The sequence below is a fragment of the Camelina sativa genome, chromosome 20, assembly GCF_030686135.1.
Source record: "Camelina sativa cultivar CO46 ecotype springtype chromosome 20, ASM3068613v1".
Taxonomy (NCBI): Eukaryota; Viridiplantae; Streptophyta; class Magnoliopsida; order Brassicales; family Brassicaceae; genus Camelina; species Camelina sativa.
This window is the reverse complement of record NC_141899.1, coordinates 35,056,639-35,077,023: the sequence shown is the minus strand read 5'-3', so window position 1 is coordinate 35,077,023 and position 20,385 is coordinate 35,056,639. Positions and strand designations below refer to the sequence as shown.

The window sequence follows — 20,385 nt, the reverse complement described above, 5'->3', positions numbered from 1 at the left end:
TATTCAGTCTACTGATCTAAAGAAATTTAAGCATTGGTAAAAAAATTTCTATGTGACATACAAGCTTATTTTATTAAATGAATATCAACTAGCTTTACTAATTTCTTTCTTTTTCTCTGAACAAATAAATTTAGTCTTTAAATTTCTTTAGTATTAAGAAATGACTTCATCCACAGAATTAGTGGAAGGTGCATCGTCTTTTTTCTACATATATAAGATGCTTTACATGAAAGAAATTTTAGTTGATTCATTTCATAAAGCTGATCTGAAGCAACTTTTTTTTTTTTGAATTTAATGTTAAATTATATTCAAAAAGAAAAATAAACTGCTTTACAAAGCTTGTGTTATAGCTATTTTGAAAACATCTTAAAACCTCCTATAAAATCATAATGTGAAGTTCAGTAAAATCTTGCTGCAAACCATGTTTGGATGTTTGTGTCCTCTCAAGTTTTAATTATGCTGAGTCGATTCCGAACATTTTTATCGATAAGCTTGATTAGTCTCTCCTCCGTAGCAGGTTGCTCCCCATGAGTCGAGCGTTTCTCTCCAACCAAATAGAATGTAGCGTGTTCTGAAAGGCGTAGCCAATAAGAAGGTTCGTGGTCCTGTCAAGCTCCTCACCTCTGAGTAAAGCCATGATCTCTTGCCAGTCGGCTGTATACTTGTGCGAGAGGAGCTTCCTCGTCAGGTCCCCCCAGATTTGTTGTGAGAATGGACAGTCAAAAAAGAGATGTGCAGTGGTCTCCAAAGAGTGGTTGCAAAAAACACAGTTGGGGTTAACACCTGAGTTCCATCTCTGCATCTTGTCGCCGGTGGTAAGCCTGTTAACGACAAGCCAAGTGAGGAAGGCAAACTTTGGTGTAGTATACGATGACCATATCACTTTGTAGCCCTCCAGAGGCGGATGAGAGACTCGTTTTAAGGACCAGGTGTCTTTAGTTATAAACTTCTTTCGAAAACAATCATTCCTGCCTTTCTAGAGAGCATCTTTGTGAGTCTCCTCAGTCCTAGTGAGTTTGTGCGTCCGTATCTCATCCTCTATTTGATTTAACAGCGCTTGTCTTTGTCTCCTCTGTCTAGTCATAGCCATGACATCTGCCACTGTACTCGATAAAGGAATGGCAAGATCAATAATCCCTCGGTTCCCTAATCGCTCATGTAAGTTACCCAGAGCACACCAGTTATCAAACCAAAAAGAAGTAGATTCCTCGTTATGAACTTCCACATGATGGAATTGTTGTGCTAGGCTCTGTATTTAAGGAGTTTCCTCCAAATCCAAGAACTTGTAACATTTGTTTCTTGTTCATCCCATAAAGAGCCACTCTTTATAAGATGTCGCTTCACCCAACATACCCATAATGAATTTTTTGCAGAGAGAACTCGCCAGATCAACTTGAGTACACTCACTTTGTTGGCTTCTTCGACTGATCATAAACCTAAACCACCTTCATGCTTAGGTAAACAAACATCTGACCATGCAACTTTTGCTTTCTTAGGGTTCAAAGAAGGACCAGCCCATAGAAAATCAGAACATAACTTGTCGATTTCTCTTACACATGCCTTTGGAAGTCTAAAAGCAGAGATCCAAAAGTTTGTGATGCTAAAGATCACCGACTGTAGAAGCTGAAGCCTTCCTGCAAATGACAGTGTCCGAGCAGTCTAAGAGCTAATTTGTGATCGAATTTGTTCCAAGAGAGGAAGATAATCCGCTGCTGACATTCTTTTAGTAAGCAAAGGTAAGCCCAAATAACGAACAAGAAGTGTGCCAAATGCAAAAGGAAACTGGTGGAGAATCTCGTCTTTTATCGCTGGAGAAACACCGGCCATATAAAGAGTAGAATTCTCAAGACTAATACTGAGACCGGAGTGGGTAGCAAAGTCAGCAAACACCTCCAAAGCACCCTTAATCGATCGCTTTCTACCATCCGTAAAAACCATCATATCATCTGCAAAGCATAAGTGGGTTAGATTCATGGTTTTACAGTTTGGGTGGAGTCCAAAGTGCCTGTTCTGAGCTGCAATATCCAACTTATGCGAGAGGACATTCATACATATAACAAACAAATATGGACTCAGCGAACAGCCTTGTCGAAGACCCCTCTGACTATTGAAATAACCTGCAAGTTCACCATTGACTTGTACGGAGAAGGAAGCTGACGTAATGCAGGTTTGAATCCACTTAACATATGTGTCCGGAAACTCAAGAGCCCGAAGCGTGTTAAGAAGGAAACCCCACTGCACATAATCAAAAGCTTTGGAGATATCTATCTTCATAGCACAAGAAGGGGAGACTGATTCCTTGTGATAATCCTTAACTAGTTATGTAGCTAGTAAGATGTTCTCCATTAACAATCTATCCTTGATGAAAGCAGACTGGTTGGGGGAGATAAACTTAGGCAGGATGAGCTTTAGCCTATTTGCAAGAATCTTAGAGATGATTTTATATAGGACAATGCAGCAAGATATAGGACGATAATCTTTCATTGTTTTGGATTCCTTTTTCTTTGGAATTAGAGCCAATATGGTGGAATTAACTCCTTTTGGAAGAAAACAAGTCTGGAAAAAGGATTGGATGGCAACAACACAATCTGCACCCACAACCGACTAGGACTCCTTAAAGAATTCAGCATTGAAACCATCAGGCCCAGGGGACTTTTAGCTAACAAAGCAAAGAGTACTCTTTTAATCTCGTCCGCAGTGACCTCTCGAGTAAGTAGGAGTTTATCAGACTCATCACACTTGAAATCCAAGATATCAGCCAGCTCCTCCGTAGTCCACTCAACATAGTCTACAGGTGAGTAAGTGAGAAAATCTTTAAAGTACCTCTCCGCTTCAATCTTAATATGATCTTGTGTATTGATTACTCTCCCCTCTTGACATTGAATCTCCTTAATGTTGTTCTTTGTCTCTCTGATTTTTGCAGATGCATGGAAAGCTTTGTTGTTCTGGTCTCCAATCTTAAGCCAGTGTAACTTGGCCTTTTGCTTCAAAAACCGTTCTTCAATGTCAGCTAACCTCAACCAATTGGCATAGGCTGGGGTTTCCTCATCAACAGCTTGCGAGGAAGGGACGCTCATTGTTTTCTCCTGAGCCTCACATAAAGTTTTGTATGCAGCTTTTGTTCGAGTAGAAATTTGGCTCACCAGCTGTTTGCCTAGCCGTCTGCAGAGCGGCTTAAGACCTTTAAGAGATTTCAAAAATCGATGCATGGCAAAGGTTGAATGGAACAACAGTGGAGAACGTTGCCATATATCTTGCAGCTGAGGAAGGTAGTCCGGATGCGTTGTAACAACATTGACAAATTTAAAAGGTTTCTTCACTTTCTGCTCTGCTGCTGTAATATAAAACCGACACCTCAGATAGTCAGAGCAACCACCAGATTCAAATACAAAGTAGGATTGACCATAGCATTGGAGCCAGTGCTGAGTAACTAACACACGATCCAACTTCTTGCATATAATCCCATCATGGCGTTTGTTACTCCAGGTATGGCGTGGCCCCTGGTAGTTCATATCAACAAGCTCACAATCCCGTACAAGGTTTTGGAAGTCACACATCCCAGCTGAAACAGAAGGCGATGAATCATGAAGCGAATGATCATCCAGATCTAATGTTTCATTAAAATCTCCACAGAGAAGCCATGGTTTATGTCGAAAAAGAGGCGATTGATGATGATGCCGCAAATCACTCCAAAGTAATTTACGTTCTGCAGCAAGGTTTGATGCGTATACAAACGTGACAAAAAATTCCTACTGATTAGCAAGACAAACCGAGACTGTTATCAGTTGAGATGTCTTATATATAGGCGTAACTCTCACATTGTTTTTCCAAACAAGCCAGAGCCTACCCAAACGATGCTCCTCATAATTAGAGATAAAGGACCAGCCTGCAAACACTGAGTTAAAAACCCGCTCTGCTCGTCATTCTTTAATTTTTGTTTCAATCAAACAACCAAAATCAAAATTACTGCGAGCCAACCACTCCCGCAACACTCTTTGCTTCTCATGTTTATTAAAACCCCGGATGTTCCAAAAGAAACCCGACATCAGGGATTTTTCTGAAGTTTACATGTTTTCAGAGTACTAGGAGGTGGATTCCTAGAGCTCTGCTGGCCAGCCACTGGGATATACTTATGTCCTTGCTTAGACGCGTGTGGTAGAGAAGGGCATAACGTGTTACCGTGTTTTTCCATCTCTATCTCTGCATCCAAGCGTTGAGTACCCTCCATATCTGCCAAGCGTTGAGTACCCTCCGTATCAACCCCAGCCTTTTCATCTGCTAACATTCTATCCCCATCCGTATCATCCTTACCAGTCTCCATAGAAATATCCTCACCTTTTTCACCCTTATCGCTAAGACATGAGAAGGAATTAGACATGATAGAAACTTCTTCGTTGGTTTGCACTACCGATTTCCTGGGACTTCTGAGTCCTTTCACCGGAGTGTGCCATCCCATATCTATAGTCTGGTGCACTATACCGTTAGTAGCAACTGCCTCAGATCCTACCAAAGCAGCACCAACAGCCACACCAGTCCCACCATTACATCAGCTACAACAATGTCCTTAGCTGATTCCTCTGCCCCACCAGTCAGAGCCGGCATGTTGTTCACTATGACTAAGGTAGATTGCAACTCTGCAAATGCTCTGTTTATGTTAACGGAGCATGTCGCTGCCGTATCTGTAGTGACCCGTTTTGCTACACAATCCGAGCTAATATTGTAATGACCCTCACCAAGAGTAGAAATCTCAAAATAAAAGATCAAGGAAATGGCCCGGAAAAGACATAAAATAAAAGAAGGAGAAAAATAAAGGAGAATGGCCGAAGGGAGTCCGAGGAAAAATTCGTGGGTCGTAGAATGGCCGAGCCTAGACCGGAGAAACCGGGTGCACGATCGAGACCTTAAATCCGATCGGGAATTGGGGAGAGTCGGCCAAGTACCGAGAAAACTTGCCGAGAATGCCGAGAGAAGTGCCGAGAAAAAAAATTGTCGAGGAAGTTGCCGAGTACCCGAGAAAATTGTCGAGTACTTGAGGAAGTTGTCGAGTACCCGAGAAAATTGTCGAGAACTCGAGGAAGTTGCCGAGTACCGAGAAAATTGTCAAGAACTCGAGGAAGTTGCCGAGTACCCGAGAAAATTGTCGAGAACTCGAGGAAGTTGCCGAGTACCCGAGAAAATTGTCGAGAACTCGAGGAAGTTGCCGAGTACCCGAGAAAATTGTCGAGAGCTCGAGGAAGTTGCCGAGTACTCGAGAAAATTATCGAGAGTTCGAGAAAGTTACCGAGGACCCGGGAAAAATTGTCGAGGCATCCGAGATGCATAGTCGAGGTATCCGAGACGTGCTGCTGAGCAAGACCGATAGTAACCGAGAAAAGTTGTCCGAGGATTACCGGGAGGGACGATAACGATCGACCAATTGATCAAGAGAAATGTTCGATCGAGACGCGCATTGCCGAGAGGACCGATAACCATCGAGGAAGTGGTCCGAGTGAGACGAGAATTACCGGAGGGAACGTCGAAGGTGCCAGACGAGGGATCGAATATTTTTGGGAAAAATAATTGTTTCCTTAAAATTTCGACCAATAAGAATTGAGGAAAGTGGAGGATTATTTTAGCTAAGGAGAAGTTAGTGGAGGAAATTAAAAATTCAAGGAGATTAAGGGAGATAGTGGAGGATTAACTTAATCAAGGAGATTAATGAAGATGGCGGAATTCTATTGGCCAAGAGCTAAGGTTAAGCTCAATTAAGTGACATGCACTAATAGAAGGGTTTTCATGCACTAATAGAGGGGAATTAGTGGATTAAATGGCGATTAGCCATTGGGAGGTGTTAATCACGCTCAACATGCAAGAGATGAGGAAGCCACTTGTCAAGAAGCACTAAGGAATGAAGAGGAGTGTTCGAGCCTATAAATAGAGGATGTGAGGCTTCATTCCTCACTTTTCTCATATTCTCTCAAACACTAAAAACACCAAAGTATTGGTAAATAATAATAGCTCGAGAAAGTTACCGAGGACCCGGGAAAAATTGTCGAGGCATCCGAGACGCATAGTCGAGGTATCCGAGACGTGCTGCCGAGCGAGACCGATAGTAACCGAGAAAAGTTGTCCGAGGATTACCGGGAGGGACGATAACGATCGACCCATTGATCGAGAGAAATGTTCGATCGAGACGCGCATTGCCGAGAGGACCGATAACCATTGCCCGAACGATCGAGGAAATGGTCCGAGTGAGACGAGAATTGCCGGAGGGAACGTCAAAGGTGCCGGACGAAGGATCGAATATTTTTGGGAAAAATAATTGTTTCCTTATAATTTCGACCAATAAGAATTGAGGAAAGTGGAGGATTATTTTAGCTAAGGAGAAGTGAGTGGAGAAAATTAAAAATTCAAGGAGATTAAGGGAGATAGTGGAGGATTAACTTAATCAAGGAGATTAATGAAGATGGCGGAATTCTATTGGCCAAGAGCTAAGGTTAAGCTCAATTAAGTGACATGCACTAATAGAAGGGTTTTCATGCACTAATAGAGGGGAATTATTGGATTAAATGGCGATTAGCCATTGGGAGGTGTTAATCACGCTCAACATGCAAGAGATGAGGAAGCCACTTGTCAAGAAGCACTAAGGAATGAAGAGGAGTGTACGAGCCTATAAATAGAGGATGTGAGGCTTCATTCCTCACTTTTCTCATTTTCTCTCAAACACTAAAAACACCAAAGTATTGTTTTCTCTCAAAGTTGAGAGAGACCGAGAGAGTTTGTCGAGAAAGACCGGGAGAGATTGATCGAGGTAGATCGAGAGTGAGACACGGTTTGCGGTAGAGTGAAGCCAAGAGAAGAAGGTTGTTGCGGATCGAAGTAGACAAAGCGAGAAGCTGTTTGACGCGAAGGTGGAGCGGTTTGTCTGATCAAGTGGTGCGGTGAAGTCCGAGTATCATCGACGGTTGCGCAAGAGGTGAGTCTGTGGTAAGCATGTAGAGTTGCTGTATGATGTTGCGGTTAAAGTTTGTTACATGCATGATCGAACCTAGAGGAATTTGAAAGTAATAAGTCTTGCTTAAAATTGGGTACATGCATGACTTAACGAGTAAAGCATTGTGCATTCTAAGGCATAATATTGGTTAAAAAGGGGTTGCATGCATAATTTGGACTTAAGAGACCTAAACGGTTAAAGCGGTTGGCTTACATGCATAATTTGGACTTAAGAGATTCAAGTGGTTAAAGCGAATGGACCTATATGCGTAAATTGGACCTAAGGATTTAAAAGCGTAAATCAAATTGGTTGCATGCGTAAATAAACTTGTTGCATGAATTGCATAAGTTGAGGATATAAGTTGCATGCATGGAGTTTATTCATAAGTTCCTTGAATTTCTATTCTCGTTACTTGTTGATTTGTTGCATGTACTCTTGCTTGAAGTTTCTTGCTTGTTGTTGCTCGATTTTCTTTCTTGAGTTGTGGGAGGTGTGTTAGCGAAGTCTCTTGAATATGTTTCTTGAGTCTTAGCTAGTGTAGTGTCGATTTTTCTGTTCCCAAAAGCGGTTGTCACGCGTGAGTTCCCGACGACCACTCACGCGGGGACACTGTCACGGCTAGCTAGCTACTAGCGTGACCGCTACATGACAATGTAGCTTAGTTGCGGGCTCAGTGCTGGTGACCTTTGTGGTCTCGGCATGGGGGATGGTATGGGACGGAACATATAATCGAGGGCCCTTAGGTGAAAAGAGTCTAGAGTATTCCAAGCGATCCTTATAGTATTCTAGATGTCTTTGCTTGTTTGGTAGGCGAAGGAGTCTAGGTAATTCGAGTGTCCCTTGTTTTACTCTAGATTGTCCTTGCGAGTCGTGTATGGGTCAAGAGTCTAAAGTATTCTTTAGTCGTCTTGTAAAGTGTATAGCGAGTCTAGATCATCGAGTCGAGTCGTATGGATCTAACCTCTCTCACTTGTGTGTGGTTTAAATTGCTTCCGCTAATGTTTTTGTTGTGTAACTCTGATAACTTGTCAAGTTTGTTTACTTGCTTGTTTTCTTGTGGACGGGGTAGTCGGGTTGGTGAAAGTAGAATCCCGTTTAGGATAATGGGGTGCCCAGCCTCACTGAGTAATCTTAGATTACTCATATTTTATTTCTTGTGGTCTTGCAGGGAAGCCTAAGTGAGTCTAGAGCCGGCGTAAACGTTAGGGTACCAGATAGGGTTTTCTTGTGTTTCTTGTATAACCCTATATTTTTCTTAAACGAATAAGTGTAAAGTTTTCCGACTATCTTTATATATTGCTTTAATAACTTATTTACAATGTAATATTTTGTTAAAGTAATATATTCGGTTTTCAGGAAAACATGGCAAGTTGCAAATGATACTCGGCCTTGTCCGGGCTAACACAACGCACCAGGCCGCAAGGGTTGTAAAGTCTAAGTAACCTTGGTTGCGGGTGGGATTGTGCCAGGGAGGACCGGTCGGGAAGTCTGCAGCTTCCGTCCCTCGACCGGATCACCTCGATACAGTTCCGCATCGTAGCGTCTCGTGGCTGTCCGACGGCCTTCGTGGTCATAGGACGGTTCAGGGGCGTTACAAATATGGCCCCACTTGGAGCAGTCTACACACCTAGGAGGCAACCAAGGATATACAAACTCGACAACCGTATCCCCTCCCTTACCTGATTTGAAAGACATGTGTTTAGGCAAGCTCTTTGTAAGATCCACCTCCACAAACACCTTTGCCTCATCAAATGACTTACAAGCTTCTGTTTCTGGGTGTAATCGCTTAGGTGTACCCAAGGGACTAGTGATTGCACTAAGCACCTTCCAAGAAAAATACTTAGGAGGAACGTTTTTGACAACAACCCACATTGGAACCATTTGAAGTCCCTCATGCGTTGTGTCAATAATCGGTGTCCACTTTGTAAGGACTACTGGGACGCCACATAGGTTCCACATACCTCGACGAAGAACACGCATCCGGGTACGCTCATCTTTAATTCGGAATCTTAAGGTAAAGTTGTCCACCACGAAGACGTCCATTTTCATTGTTTTATCCCCCAAAGTCCAAATCTTGTTCACCAAGGCATGGATTCCTCCCACAAAAGGGGCCTTAGCTAAAAATTTACCTATGAGAAAATCTTCCCATAGCGGCTGTGCTTCCTCAAAAATAGTATTTGGTATCCGCAAAGTTGGCAAACCGTCAATATCTTCAATGGCCAAATCCACTTTTTCCATCTCCTCCGAATCCTTTACCATCGAAACCCAAGAACGTTGTTTCGTTGGTTGAACCCGTTCCGGCTTCCCCAACTTCTCCACTACCTGCTTCTCCACTACCGACTGCGTACAAACATTCCCACCTTCTGCTACGACAGACAAACCCAGTACTGATCCATCACCCGACTGGTTGATCTCACCCTCTTCTATCTCCACCCTCCCATCCACAGTACTCCGACCCAAAGAACCCTCGGCCCCCGGCAGCGTAGCCTCCGGTGGCATCAGAACTTGCAAGAGAAGCAAAGACCCTAAGTCGCACCAGAGTATTTTTGTGTATAGGATACATGTATCTTTTTTTTTAATTTTTAAGGTCGAATCTTAGCGACAAAGGGATGAGTCTTAGTGGATCGTGGCAGCAAGGCCACTCTGCCACTTACAATACCCTGTCGCATATTTAAGTCGTCTGCAAAGGATTCTACCCGCCGCTCGATGGAAATAATGATTTAAGGCAGTCCAAACGGCGCTTCCGCCGAACGGACTTAGCCAACGACACGTGTCTTTGGGAGCCAAAGCTCTTACTAAGGGTCGGCAATCAGGCGGCGGGCGCATGCATAGCTTCTAGCCCGGATTCTGACTTAGAAGCGTTCAGTCATAATCCAGCGCATGGTAGCTTCGCGCCACTGGCATTTCAACCAAGCGCGATGATCTGAAGTGGAAATAATTCAACTATACTAGGAGTCTTTTGCACTTATTGGTAATTGGTGTTGTTGGGATAAGCTTGAAACAAGCTTGAGCTGGAAGTAACTTCTAATCCTACTATAAGTGTGTTTGTTAATGAGATAAGGATCAAGTATATTAGGAGATATCTAATACATAGGATTCCTAGTAGGATTAGGATTAGCAAATAATATATAAGGATGTGTTGAGGTGTGACACAACTTATGAGGTTTGAAAGATAGAGAGATTGGAGCGCTTATGTTTTGAGTGATTTTCTTAAGCTAATAAAAGTGAAATATACTTTTAATCTTGTGTTCTTTGCAAACCTTAACTTCTATATTTGGTATCAGAGCCGAGTCAAGTTAATTCACCGAAAGAGATCATGTCGGAAATCACTGTAGCCACACCACGATCTAAAGAAAGAGGAGGAGGATCTCCTTCTATTGTTTGTCCAATGTTGACATCGACCAATTATACTGTATGGGCGATGAAAATGCGGTTGGCTCTTCGAGTACACAAAGTTTGGGACGCCATAGAAACAGATAATAATAAAGGTGATGGAGATCAAAACGATGTAGCCATGGCCTTGATCATTCAGTCAATTCCAGAAAGTCTAACACTGCAAGTTGGAGAACTTGATTCAGCGAGAAAGGTATGGGAAGCAATACGTTCTAGAAACGTTGGTGCAGAGAGTGTTAGAAAAGCTAGACTACAGACCCTAATGGCAGAGTTCGAGCACTTAAGGATGAAGTCAGAGAGTATTGACGATTTTTTTGGGGTAAATTAGCTATGATTTCATCAAAGTCAGCTGCCTTGGGAGTTAACATAGAGGAATCAAAGATTGTTAAGAAATTTCTTAACAGTCTTCCCCGAAGTAAATTTATTCACATAGTGGCTTCTCTAGAACAAGTTCTAGACTTAAATACCATCAGCTATGAAGATATTGTTGGACGTTTAAAGGTCTACGAGGAGCGTATTCAAGAAGTAGAAGAAACTCAAGAAGAACAGAGTAAATTGATGTACGCCAATTCAGAGTCTCAAACGAATCAACAATACTGAGATTATAATGGTGAAACTGGAGGATACAGAGGAAGAGGCCGCAGAGGTAGATCATTCTACAGAGGACGAGGACGAGGTCGCTACGGAGGAAGAAACCTATCACATATTACATGTTTTTGGTGTGATCAAACTGGTCACTTTGCATCTCAGTGTCTGGACCGTTTGTTAAAACTGCACGAAACGGAAGAAAATAAATGAGAAGAGGTAGATGAACTGTTGATGAGGTAGATGAACTGTTGATGCATGAAGTGGTTTACCTAAATGAGAAGTTGGTTGTACCAAGTAAGTTTGAAGCAAGTACAACTAGAAGCAACATATGGTATCTCGACAATGGTGCGAGTAACCATATGACTCGGATAAGCGATATTTCAGCAAACTTGATGGTTCTGTAACCGGAAAAGTGCGATTTGGAGATAACTCAAGAGTTGACATCAAAGGGAAAGGAACTATTGTTTTTACTGATCAGAACGGAAAGTCGAGAGTAATGACTGATGTTTATTGTATTCCTGACCTGAAAAGCAACATCATTAGCCTTGGTCAGGCCACTGAAGCAGGTCTTGATATACGGTTAAAGGGAAACTATCTAACTATGAAGGATGAAGAAGGAAACTTACTTGTGAAAACAGAGAAGTCAAGAAATCGACTGTATAAGGTTCAGATGGGGTTGCAGGATAATGTTTGTCTCAATTTTTCAGAGATAAGCGAGGCTAGTAGGTGGCATGCAAGACTGGGGCATATAAACTATACCTCCTTAACATCAATGCTGGGAAAAGAATTTGTTTTAGGAGCCCCAAACCTACGTCATGTGAAGGAAATATGCAGGTCGTGTTTGTTTGGCAAACAAACAAGACGTCCGTTTCCTCAAGCAACTAGTTTTAGAGCTACAAAGCGATTAGAGCTCTTACATGGAGATTTATGTGGTCCCATTACACCGAGTACACCAGCTGGAAACAGATACGTCTTTGTGATTATTGATGATTACTCTCGCTATATGTGGACTATGTTACTTAAGGAGAAGGGAGAAGCTTTTCATAAGTTCCAGAAGTTTAAAGCTATGATAGAGAAAGAAGTCGCTGAAAAGATACAGGTTTTTAGAACTGACAGAGGAGGTGAGTTTGTTTCTAATGAGTTTAATTCTTTCTGTGATAATGCTGGCATAAAGTGACACTTGACTGCACCATATACACCACAACAAAATGGAGTGGTGGAGAGACGCAATAGGACTCTAATGGAGATGACCAGAAGTGTTTTAAAGCATAAGGACATGCCAAACTACCTTTGGGGCGAGGCTCTAAGACATTCTACCTACTTAATGAACAGAGTAGTAACGAGAGCTCTAAAGGATGTGACCCCATACGAGTTTTTCAAGGAAAAGAGACCTACTGTTGAGCATATAAGGATTTTTGGGTGTATCGCTTATGCCAAGGTAGAGAAACCAAATTTAAGAAAGCTAGATGACAGAACTAGGGAACTTGTTCACCTCGGAACAGAACCAGGTTCCAAGGCCTACAGATTGTTGGATCCTTTGACAAAAAGGATCATTGTGAGTAGAGATTGTGTTCGATGAGTCAAAAGGCTGGAGCTGGTCGCAGAATAGAGAAACAGAGAGTAATGATGGGAGTTTCACGATTAGCTTTGATGTTTTTGGTAACCATGGTCTTCAAGAATTTCATGACGCGAGTGCAGATCAAGATATTGATCACGATCCTTTCAGACAAGTTGCAGGTAACGAACAAAGCATGGTTGAAACAACGCAGAAGGAAGAAACAGAGCTCACGAAACACGGAGCTAAAGAAGACACTGAGTTTTTAACGACTGTAACATCATCTCCGGAGCTACAAAGATCAAATCGACCGAGAGTTAAGCCTAAATATTTAGAAGACTATATCTTGCTTGCAGAAGAAGATGGAGAGTTTTTGTTGCTCAGTCTAAAAAATGAACCTAGAAACTTTGATGAAACTAAAAATTCTAAAGAATGGACACGAGCGTGTGAGGAAGAGATAAGGTCGATCGAGAAACTCAAAACATGGGATCTTGTTGACTTACCTATAGGAGCAAAACCAATTGGCTTAAAGTGGGTAGTATCAACAAATACAAAGCAAGATTAGTTGCTAAAGGTTATGTTCAGAAATATGGAGTTGATTTCGAGGAAGTATTTGCACCGGTTGCTAGGATAGAAACGATAAGATTACTCATTGATCTTTTGTGCATCTCATAGCTGGGAGATTCACCATCTTGATGTCAAAACTGTTTTTCTACATGGTGAGATTAAAGAGACTGTGTATGTCTCTCAACCAGAGGGATTCGAACAGAAGGGAAATGAAGGAAAAGTGTATAAGCTAAATAAGGCCTTGTATGGATTGAGACAAGCGCCTAAAGCCTGGAATAATAAGTTGAATCATATTCTTCAGGAGTTGCGATTCATTAAGTGTTCAAAAGAGCCCTCTGTATATCGGAAGAACATTGGCACTGATCTTCTTATTATTGGTGTCTATGTTGATGATTTGTTTATTACAGGAACAAGTATGGTTGTGATTAACAAATTTAAGGAGGAGATGTCTTCTAAATTTGAAATGAGTGACCTTGGAAGACTGACTTATTATCTTGGCATGGATGTGGTTCAACATCAAGGAGGTATTACTTTGGGTCAAGCTCGTTATGCTCAGAGGATATTAGAAGAGACAGGGATGTCTAAATGCAACTCAGTGCTCATACCCATGGAACCAGAGCTGAAACTATCCAGAGCAGAAAAGGAGAAGGAGATTGATGCAACTTCTTATTGGAAAAAAGTTGGTTGCTTACAGTATTTGTTACATACCAGGCCGGATTTGTCCTACTGTGTCGAAATTCTCAGTCGTTATATGCAGAGTCCTAGGGAGTCACATGGAGTGGCTATGAAACAGTGATTGAGATATCTAAGAGGAACTATTACTCTTGGATTATCCTATGGAAGAATGAAGGTGCCTCGACTAGTAGGATACAGCGATAGTAGTCATAATGTCGATGAAGATGATGGTAGGAGCACCTCCGGACATATATTTTATCTTGGAGAAGGTCCAATCACTTGGTGTTCACAGAAGCAGGATGTAGTAACATTATCTTCTTGTGAAGCTGAGTTCATGGCTGGAACGGAAGCGGCAAAGCAAGCTGTTTGGTTGCAAGACTTGATGGTAGAGATCACCGGTGCAGCAGAAGAGAAGGTTGTTCTCAGGATCGATAATCAATCAGCCATTGCCCTCACCAAGAATCCTGTTTTCCATGGGAAAAGTAAACACATTCATAGACGTTATCATTTTATTAGAGAAAGGGTTGAGAATGGTCAAATTGAGGTAGAGCATATTCCAGGAACAGAGCAAAGAGCAGACATACTCACTAAGGCCTTAGACAAGAACAAGTTCAGAGAAATGAGGAAACTATTGGGAGTTCATGATTTGGCAGGAAGTGCTTTCAAACTTAAGGAGGAGATTGTTGGGATAAGCTTGAAAGAAGCTTGAGCTGAAAGTAACTTCTAATCCTACTATAAGTGTGTTTGTTAATGAGATAAGGATCAAGTATATTAGGAGATATCTAATATATAGGATTCCTAGTAGGATTAGGATTAGCAAATAATATATAAGGATGTGTTGAGGTGTGACACAACTTATGAGTTTTGAAAGATAGAGAGATTGAAGAGCTTAAGTTTTAAGTGATTTTCTTAAGCTAATAAAAGTGAGATATACTTTTAATCTTGTGTTCTTTACAAACCTTAACTTCTATAGGTGTTCAACTAGAAGCTCGTGATTCTTCACATATATTACAACAAATAAACCCAAGCAGTTAGAGTCGATCCAAGAAGAACCATCATCTGTGGTGGTTGATGTGTTTAATCCCAATATAGTTTAAAATCATCGCCGCTTTTGAAATCATATGATTTTTTCATGTTCGCCATTCTTCATGAGCACATACAAGACTTGGTTGCACGGTAAGTACATATACGACCTTGGTATAAGATTTACATCTGACAGTTTTTTTTATATGATCACAGCTGGGTGATTGGTTCGATGCTGACGTTGTAGTAATACAACTTTCTTTCAAGTCTTAAAGCTGAAAATGCTTTTGAGGTATGGCAGATTGGAAGAGTTTGAACATAACATAAGCACACCACACACATATATATAGTTCTTGCCTTATAAAAGTATCGTTAATATTTTCTTATTTTTCGTATCACTTTGAAATCTTCTTTCAAAAAGACTATTAATTTCAAAAGACATTGTGCCTTTCAATAAATTTAAAATTATTTAAATTTAAATATTTTTCAACCCAAATGATTTGAGGGATAGTTTTCATAAAAAGGATATATTTTAAAAATTTTCAACATTATCATCAATATATTACTTATTAATAAAAAAAAAAGTCCATTGAGGCTTCTTAAGCCATCTACATCAGCAAAATAACAAAAATCTTAGAGTAAGGCACATCAGCAAATAAAAAACAGATCAGAGTTAGCAACATCAACTCTTTTCCAAAATGAAATATACTAGATATTCACTCGCGGAGCTATATTTTTTATTTAGAAATAAAAATAAAATTTCTTTATTATATTAATTATATATGTAAATAATATATTTTGTATTTGTTAAATCTACTATAGTTTTACATCAATATATTATATAGTGTATAATTTCCATTATCTACATGTAATGGTTTATTATATAGTTAGGATATCTTTAAATCAATTGTGTTTAATGTTTAGTACAGTCTTTTAGAGAATGTATTAATTAAATATAAAATATTTAATGTTAATGGGTTGTTGGTCCGATATTTTTGGAAATTTGAATAGGAGAAAATCTTCTTCAATTAGATTTCGAATTTGATATTATTTAAAGTAAAAAATAATTGTAAAATTTAATGTTAATGGCATGATTGTAAATAGGTTTTAACTTCAAGATTTATTTGTTAAATGTCTCAAAAAAAATGTACATATAGATTACTAACCAATAGTTAGCTTGAATTGTATGTTAAACCTAATTTGACGCTTCAAGATGCTTCCAAATTGAGTCATCTAAGAAACTCTTCTACTCCCCCTTCTCTTCCTTAGGACCTTTCCGCTTTCTTTGATTCAGTTACTCACGTAAATATATAAACCAAAATCAATAGTGGTTGAGATCCAAGCTATATGTTCTACAAAGCTATATGATGTGTGTTATCAATGGTTATCAACAAGAGTGTGTCAAGTGATGGCAGACCTAATGGCTTGAATTTCCAGTAACTCAAAGATATATGGATTTAAACCTCATCTGAGTATTCTTTAAAGCGAAATCACATGAGACATAACACTCTTTAGACGAAGGTAAACTTCTATCTCCTAAATTAGTTTCTTCGTGTTATCTCCTTCCCTAACTTTGCAACTCCTTAGTTGCAACTGCCAAAGAAGCTCCTTAGTTGCAACTGCCATGCTCATGTATTCTGATTCAGTACTGCTTGAGCTAGCCATGTCTTGTTTCCATAGATTTCCAGCTTATCAGTGATGAACCAAGGAAAACACACACCGGAAAATGATCTTCTCGTATCTGTATAGGCTCCCCAATCCGCATCAGCAAAACCGTTGAGACATATATCAGAAGACTTTGAATAGAACAAGCCCTGCCCTGGATTGTTCTTAAGATACTTCAATAGATTGTGAGCCGCATGTAGGTGAACGTCAGTTGCAATAGAAAGAAACTGACTAAGGCGATTCACTGCATAGGTAATGTCAAGACGAGCGATGCAAAGATACAAAAAACAGCCAACAAGTTCTCTATATGGCTTTGCATCCTCTAAAAGAGTTCCTGTTTCTTTACTCAATGGTTCTTCCGGATCCATAGGAACAATTTTAGGTTTACAACCTAATAATCCTGAATCAGCCAGCAAATCTAAGCATTATTTCCTTGGACAGACTGGGATTCCTTCTGAATTTCTAGCTATCTCAAGACCTAAGAAATCTAGCAGGTCCTAAGTCTTTTATCTCAAGACCTAAGAAATCTAGCAGGTCCTAAGTGCGTGATGCGGTTGGTTTTGTTGCTCATCGGGATTCACATAAGTTGATGGCTGTGTCAGTCAAAGAAGCTTCGACTGAAGCTGATGTGACCCGGGGACACGGTCACGATACGATCGCGGTACGGACGCGGCTTGAGCTCTCGGTCAACTTTCAGTCGGTGAAGCTTTTCTCGGCCGAGGTTCTGGGCTTCGGATCTAGGAGAGAATCAAACGAGGGAAACGGAGTTTGAAGGAATTCAAACGAGCCGTTCGGGAGATACTTTGGGAAGCCACGAACGGTTCAATCGGACAGTACGGATGCGGAACGAGCGGGTGGACGTCTTCGAAGGAAACGATAGCGGGAATGATTTGAGGTGGTTCGAGGGGGCTCGGGAAAGATGAAAGAGGACTCGAGTTTAAGAAGAGGACAGATGGAAACGAGGTGAGGGATGGATCGATTGACGACACAAGAGGTTTGGCTCTCCTCTTGATACGGTCGCTAACAAGGGCAAACCCGGTTCGCGGCTTGTTAGGGTTTTCTCAAGGTTCAATCCCGGATTGAAGAAAGAGAAGAGTGAGACAAGTTTCAAGAATCTCTCTTGAGGAAAAGTTTTATTTTCATACAAGTCTAAGGAGGAACAAGGGCTTAAGGAGAGTTTAAATAGCTAGGTCTAGATAGGAGCTTAAGGACACGCGGATTCATCTTGATCCGCACATCGTCCTTTTGACGTGTCCCCTTTACAAAGAGAACACATCGCCTCCTTTTGACTAACACGCTTAGCCACAAACACTCTCCAACGTTCACAAACATAGGATCAAAAGAGAATATTCTCAAGTTCGAAATTAAACCAAAAATAAGAGGGAAAGAGAGATAACCGCCTTGGCCTTGCGCGTGAAGCAACTTAGCCTTTAGGCGTTTTGCGTTTAGCTCCATGCCTTGTTAAAACCTCCTCCGGTAAACCCATTGGGACAAACCCGGAGTGAGGAAAAAGAGTACACTTCCTTGCTTAACGACTTGACCGTCTTCACTCTTGGGTAAGAGTGAAGACTAAGCGGACTGAGCCTTCGGAGTCTTCGTGGGGTGGCTGGTGTTGGACGTAGGTTCGGACAAATAGGTTGTGCCACTGTTTGGCCGCCTTTGCTGAGCTCTTGGAACGTGTGGTGGCTCCGGGAAGGATCATTGGAGCCTTGGCCGCGTCTGAAGAGGTTGCCCTGGTCGCGTCCGATGCGTCTTGGTCAGGCGTCTCGGTCGCGTCCGGCGTGTCTTGGTCTTCTTGGCTGAGGTCGCGTCCTGCGATCATATCATTCCCTCCCCCTTGAAAAGGTTTTGTCCCCAAAACATCTTCGTCTTCACCTACATCAAACGGAACGAGGTCAGTGACATTGAATGAGGTGGATGTACCAAACTCACCTGGCAGCTCAAGTCGGTAGGCGTTATCGTTGATCTTCTCGATGACTCGGAATGGGCCATCTCCTCGCGGGCTGAGCTTGTCCTTGCGTTTCTGCTGGAACCTCTCCGGCCTTAAGTGTAACCAGACCCAATCACCAGGCTTGAACATTATCGGTTTACGTCCTCGGTTGAGAAAGCGTGCATACTGCTCGTTCCTTTGCTCTATGTTGGCTCGGACCTCCTCGTGCAAAGCCTTGACCATTTCTGCTCGTGCGACTCCGTCTTGATTCTCGGCTTCATTCGGTGGTATAGGGAGGAGATCCAGGGGCGTCAAAGGCTTGAATCCGTATGCGACCTCGAATGGCGACCTTTTCGTAGCTGAATGCACCGCTTGGTTGTATGCAAACTCGATGATCGGAATGCACTCGAGCCAGGAGCCTTTGTTGCTGGCGATAGCTGTGTGGAGTAAGGCGCCTATTGATCTGTGGACGACCTCCGTTTGGCCGTCCGTCTGAGGGTGAGCCGCGGTGGAGTACAGTAACTTCGTCCCGAGCTTGCGCCAAATAGTTCGCCAGAAGTGACCAAGAAACTTGGGATCCCGATCGGATATGATGGTGCGCGGAACGCCATGAAGCCTTACGACCTGACTAAAGAAAAGGTTCGCCAATTGCACAGCATCATTGTTCTTATTGCATGGAATGAAGTGAGCCATCTTTGGCCAGTAAAAATGCTCCTTGAGCACGGCCAAGGTCTTGGTGATGCCAAAATGACCCGCTAAACCTCCACTATGGGCTTCACGAACTAGCAACTCCCGGATAGAACCATTTGGTATACACAGCCTTCGACCTCTGAACAGGAAACCCTTGTGAATGTAGAACTCGGTGTAGATTCCTTTCCCATGGTTCTGGAAGCAATCTCCAAACTCAGCATCTCCAGCATAAGCATCTTTGATGCTTTCAAAACCCAATACGCGCGCGTCCATTGTGGAGATTAGTGCATGCCGTCTCGACAAGGCGTCGGCGACTACGTTCTCCTTGCCCTTCTTGTACTTAATGACGTATGGAAACGACTCAATGAACTCCAACCATTTCGCATAACGTCTCTTGAGGTTGGTCTGGCTACGGAGGTGCTTGAGAGTTTCGTGATCAGTGTGAATCACAAACTCTCTCGCCAATAGATAATGTTGCCAAACCTCCATTGCACGAACGAGGGCGTATAACTCCTTGTCATACGTAGGGTAATTAAGCGTAGCTCCACTAAGCTTCTCACTAAAGTACGCCACCGGTTTGCCTCCTTGAGTCAGGACAGCTCCGACTCCAACTCCCGACGCATCGCACTCAACCTCAAAAGTTTTGTTGAAGTCGGGCAATGTAAGCAAGGGTGCTTGCGTGAGGCGTTTCTTGAGCTCGGTGAACGCCTTGTCTTGTTCCTCTCCCCATCGAAACTCGCTGTTCTTCTTGATCACGGAGGTGAGAGGCGCGGCGATCGTACTGAAATCTCGCACAAACCTCCGGTAAAAGCTGGCTAGGCCGTGGAACGACCGGACTTGAGTGATGCTCGTTGGTGTGGTCCACTCCTCTATTGCGCGTATCTTCTCTCCATCGACCTTGAGGCCCTGCGAACTCACAACGAAGCCTAAAAAGACCAATTCATCAGCAGCAAACACGCAGTTTTTCAAGTTTGCGTAGAGTTGCTCTTCGCGGAGGGTAAACAAGACAGCCTCTAGGTTTTTTACATGATCAGTCAAACTAGAGCTATATACCAATATATCATCAAAATAAACCACTACGAATTTATTGATAAACGATCTCAAAACATGGTTCATAAGACGCATAAAGGTAGAGGGGGCGTTAGAAAGACCGAATGGCATTACCAGCCATTCGTACAAACCATGTTTTGTCTTGAAGGCCGTTTTCCACTCGTCACCCTCTTTCATCCGAACTTGATGGTAGCCGCTCTTCAGATCGATCATTGAGAAGACACTGGCGCCGCTAAGCTCGTCTAGCATGTCATCGAGGCGTGGGATGGGGTGGCA

The 20,385-nt window shown here is 42.1% G+C and overlaps 1 protein-coding gene across 1 annotated transcript; it reads right to left on the bottom strand.

Moving 5' to 3' along the window:
• Positions 1 to 2,510: 2,510 nt before the first annotated feature.
• Positions 2,511 to 9,472, bottom strand: LOC147919876 (uncharacterized). Its single transcript, XM_087504149.1, has 3 exons — positions 8,491 to 9,472; positions 4,084 to 4,503; positions 2,511 to 3,706 (listed from the first exon to the last, which is right to left on the bottom strand). The coding sequence occupies exons 1-3, from the start codon at positions 9,470 to 9,472 to the stop codon at positions 2,511 to 2,513; spliced, it is 2,598 nt and encodes an 865-aa protein (XP_087360275.1).
• Positions 9,473 to 20,385: the final 10,913 nt, after the last annotated feature.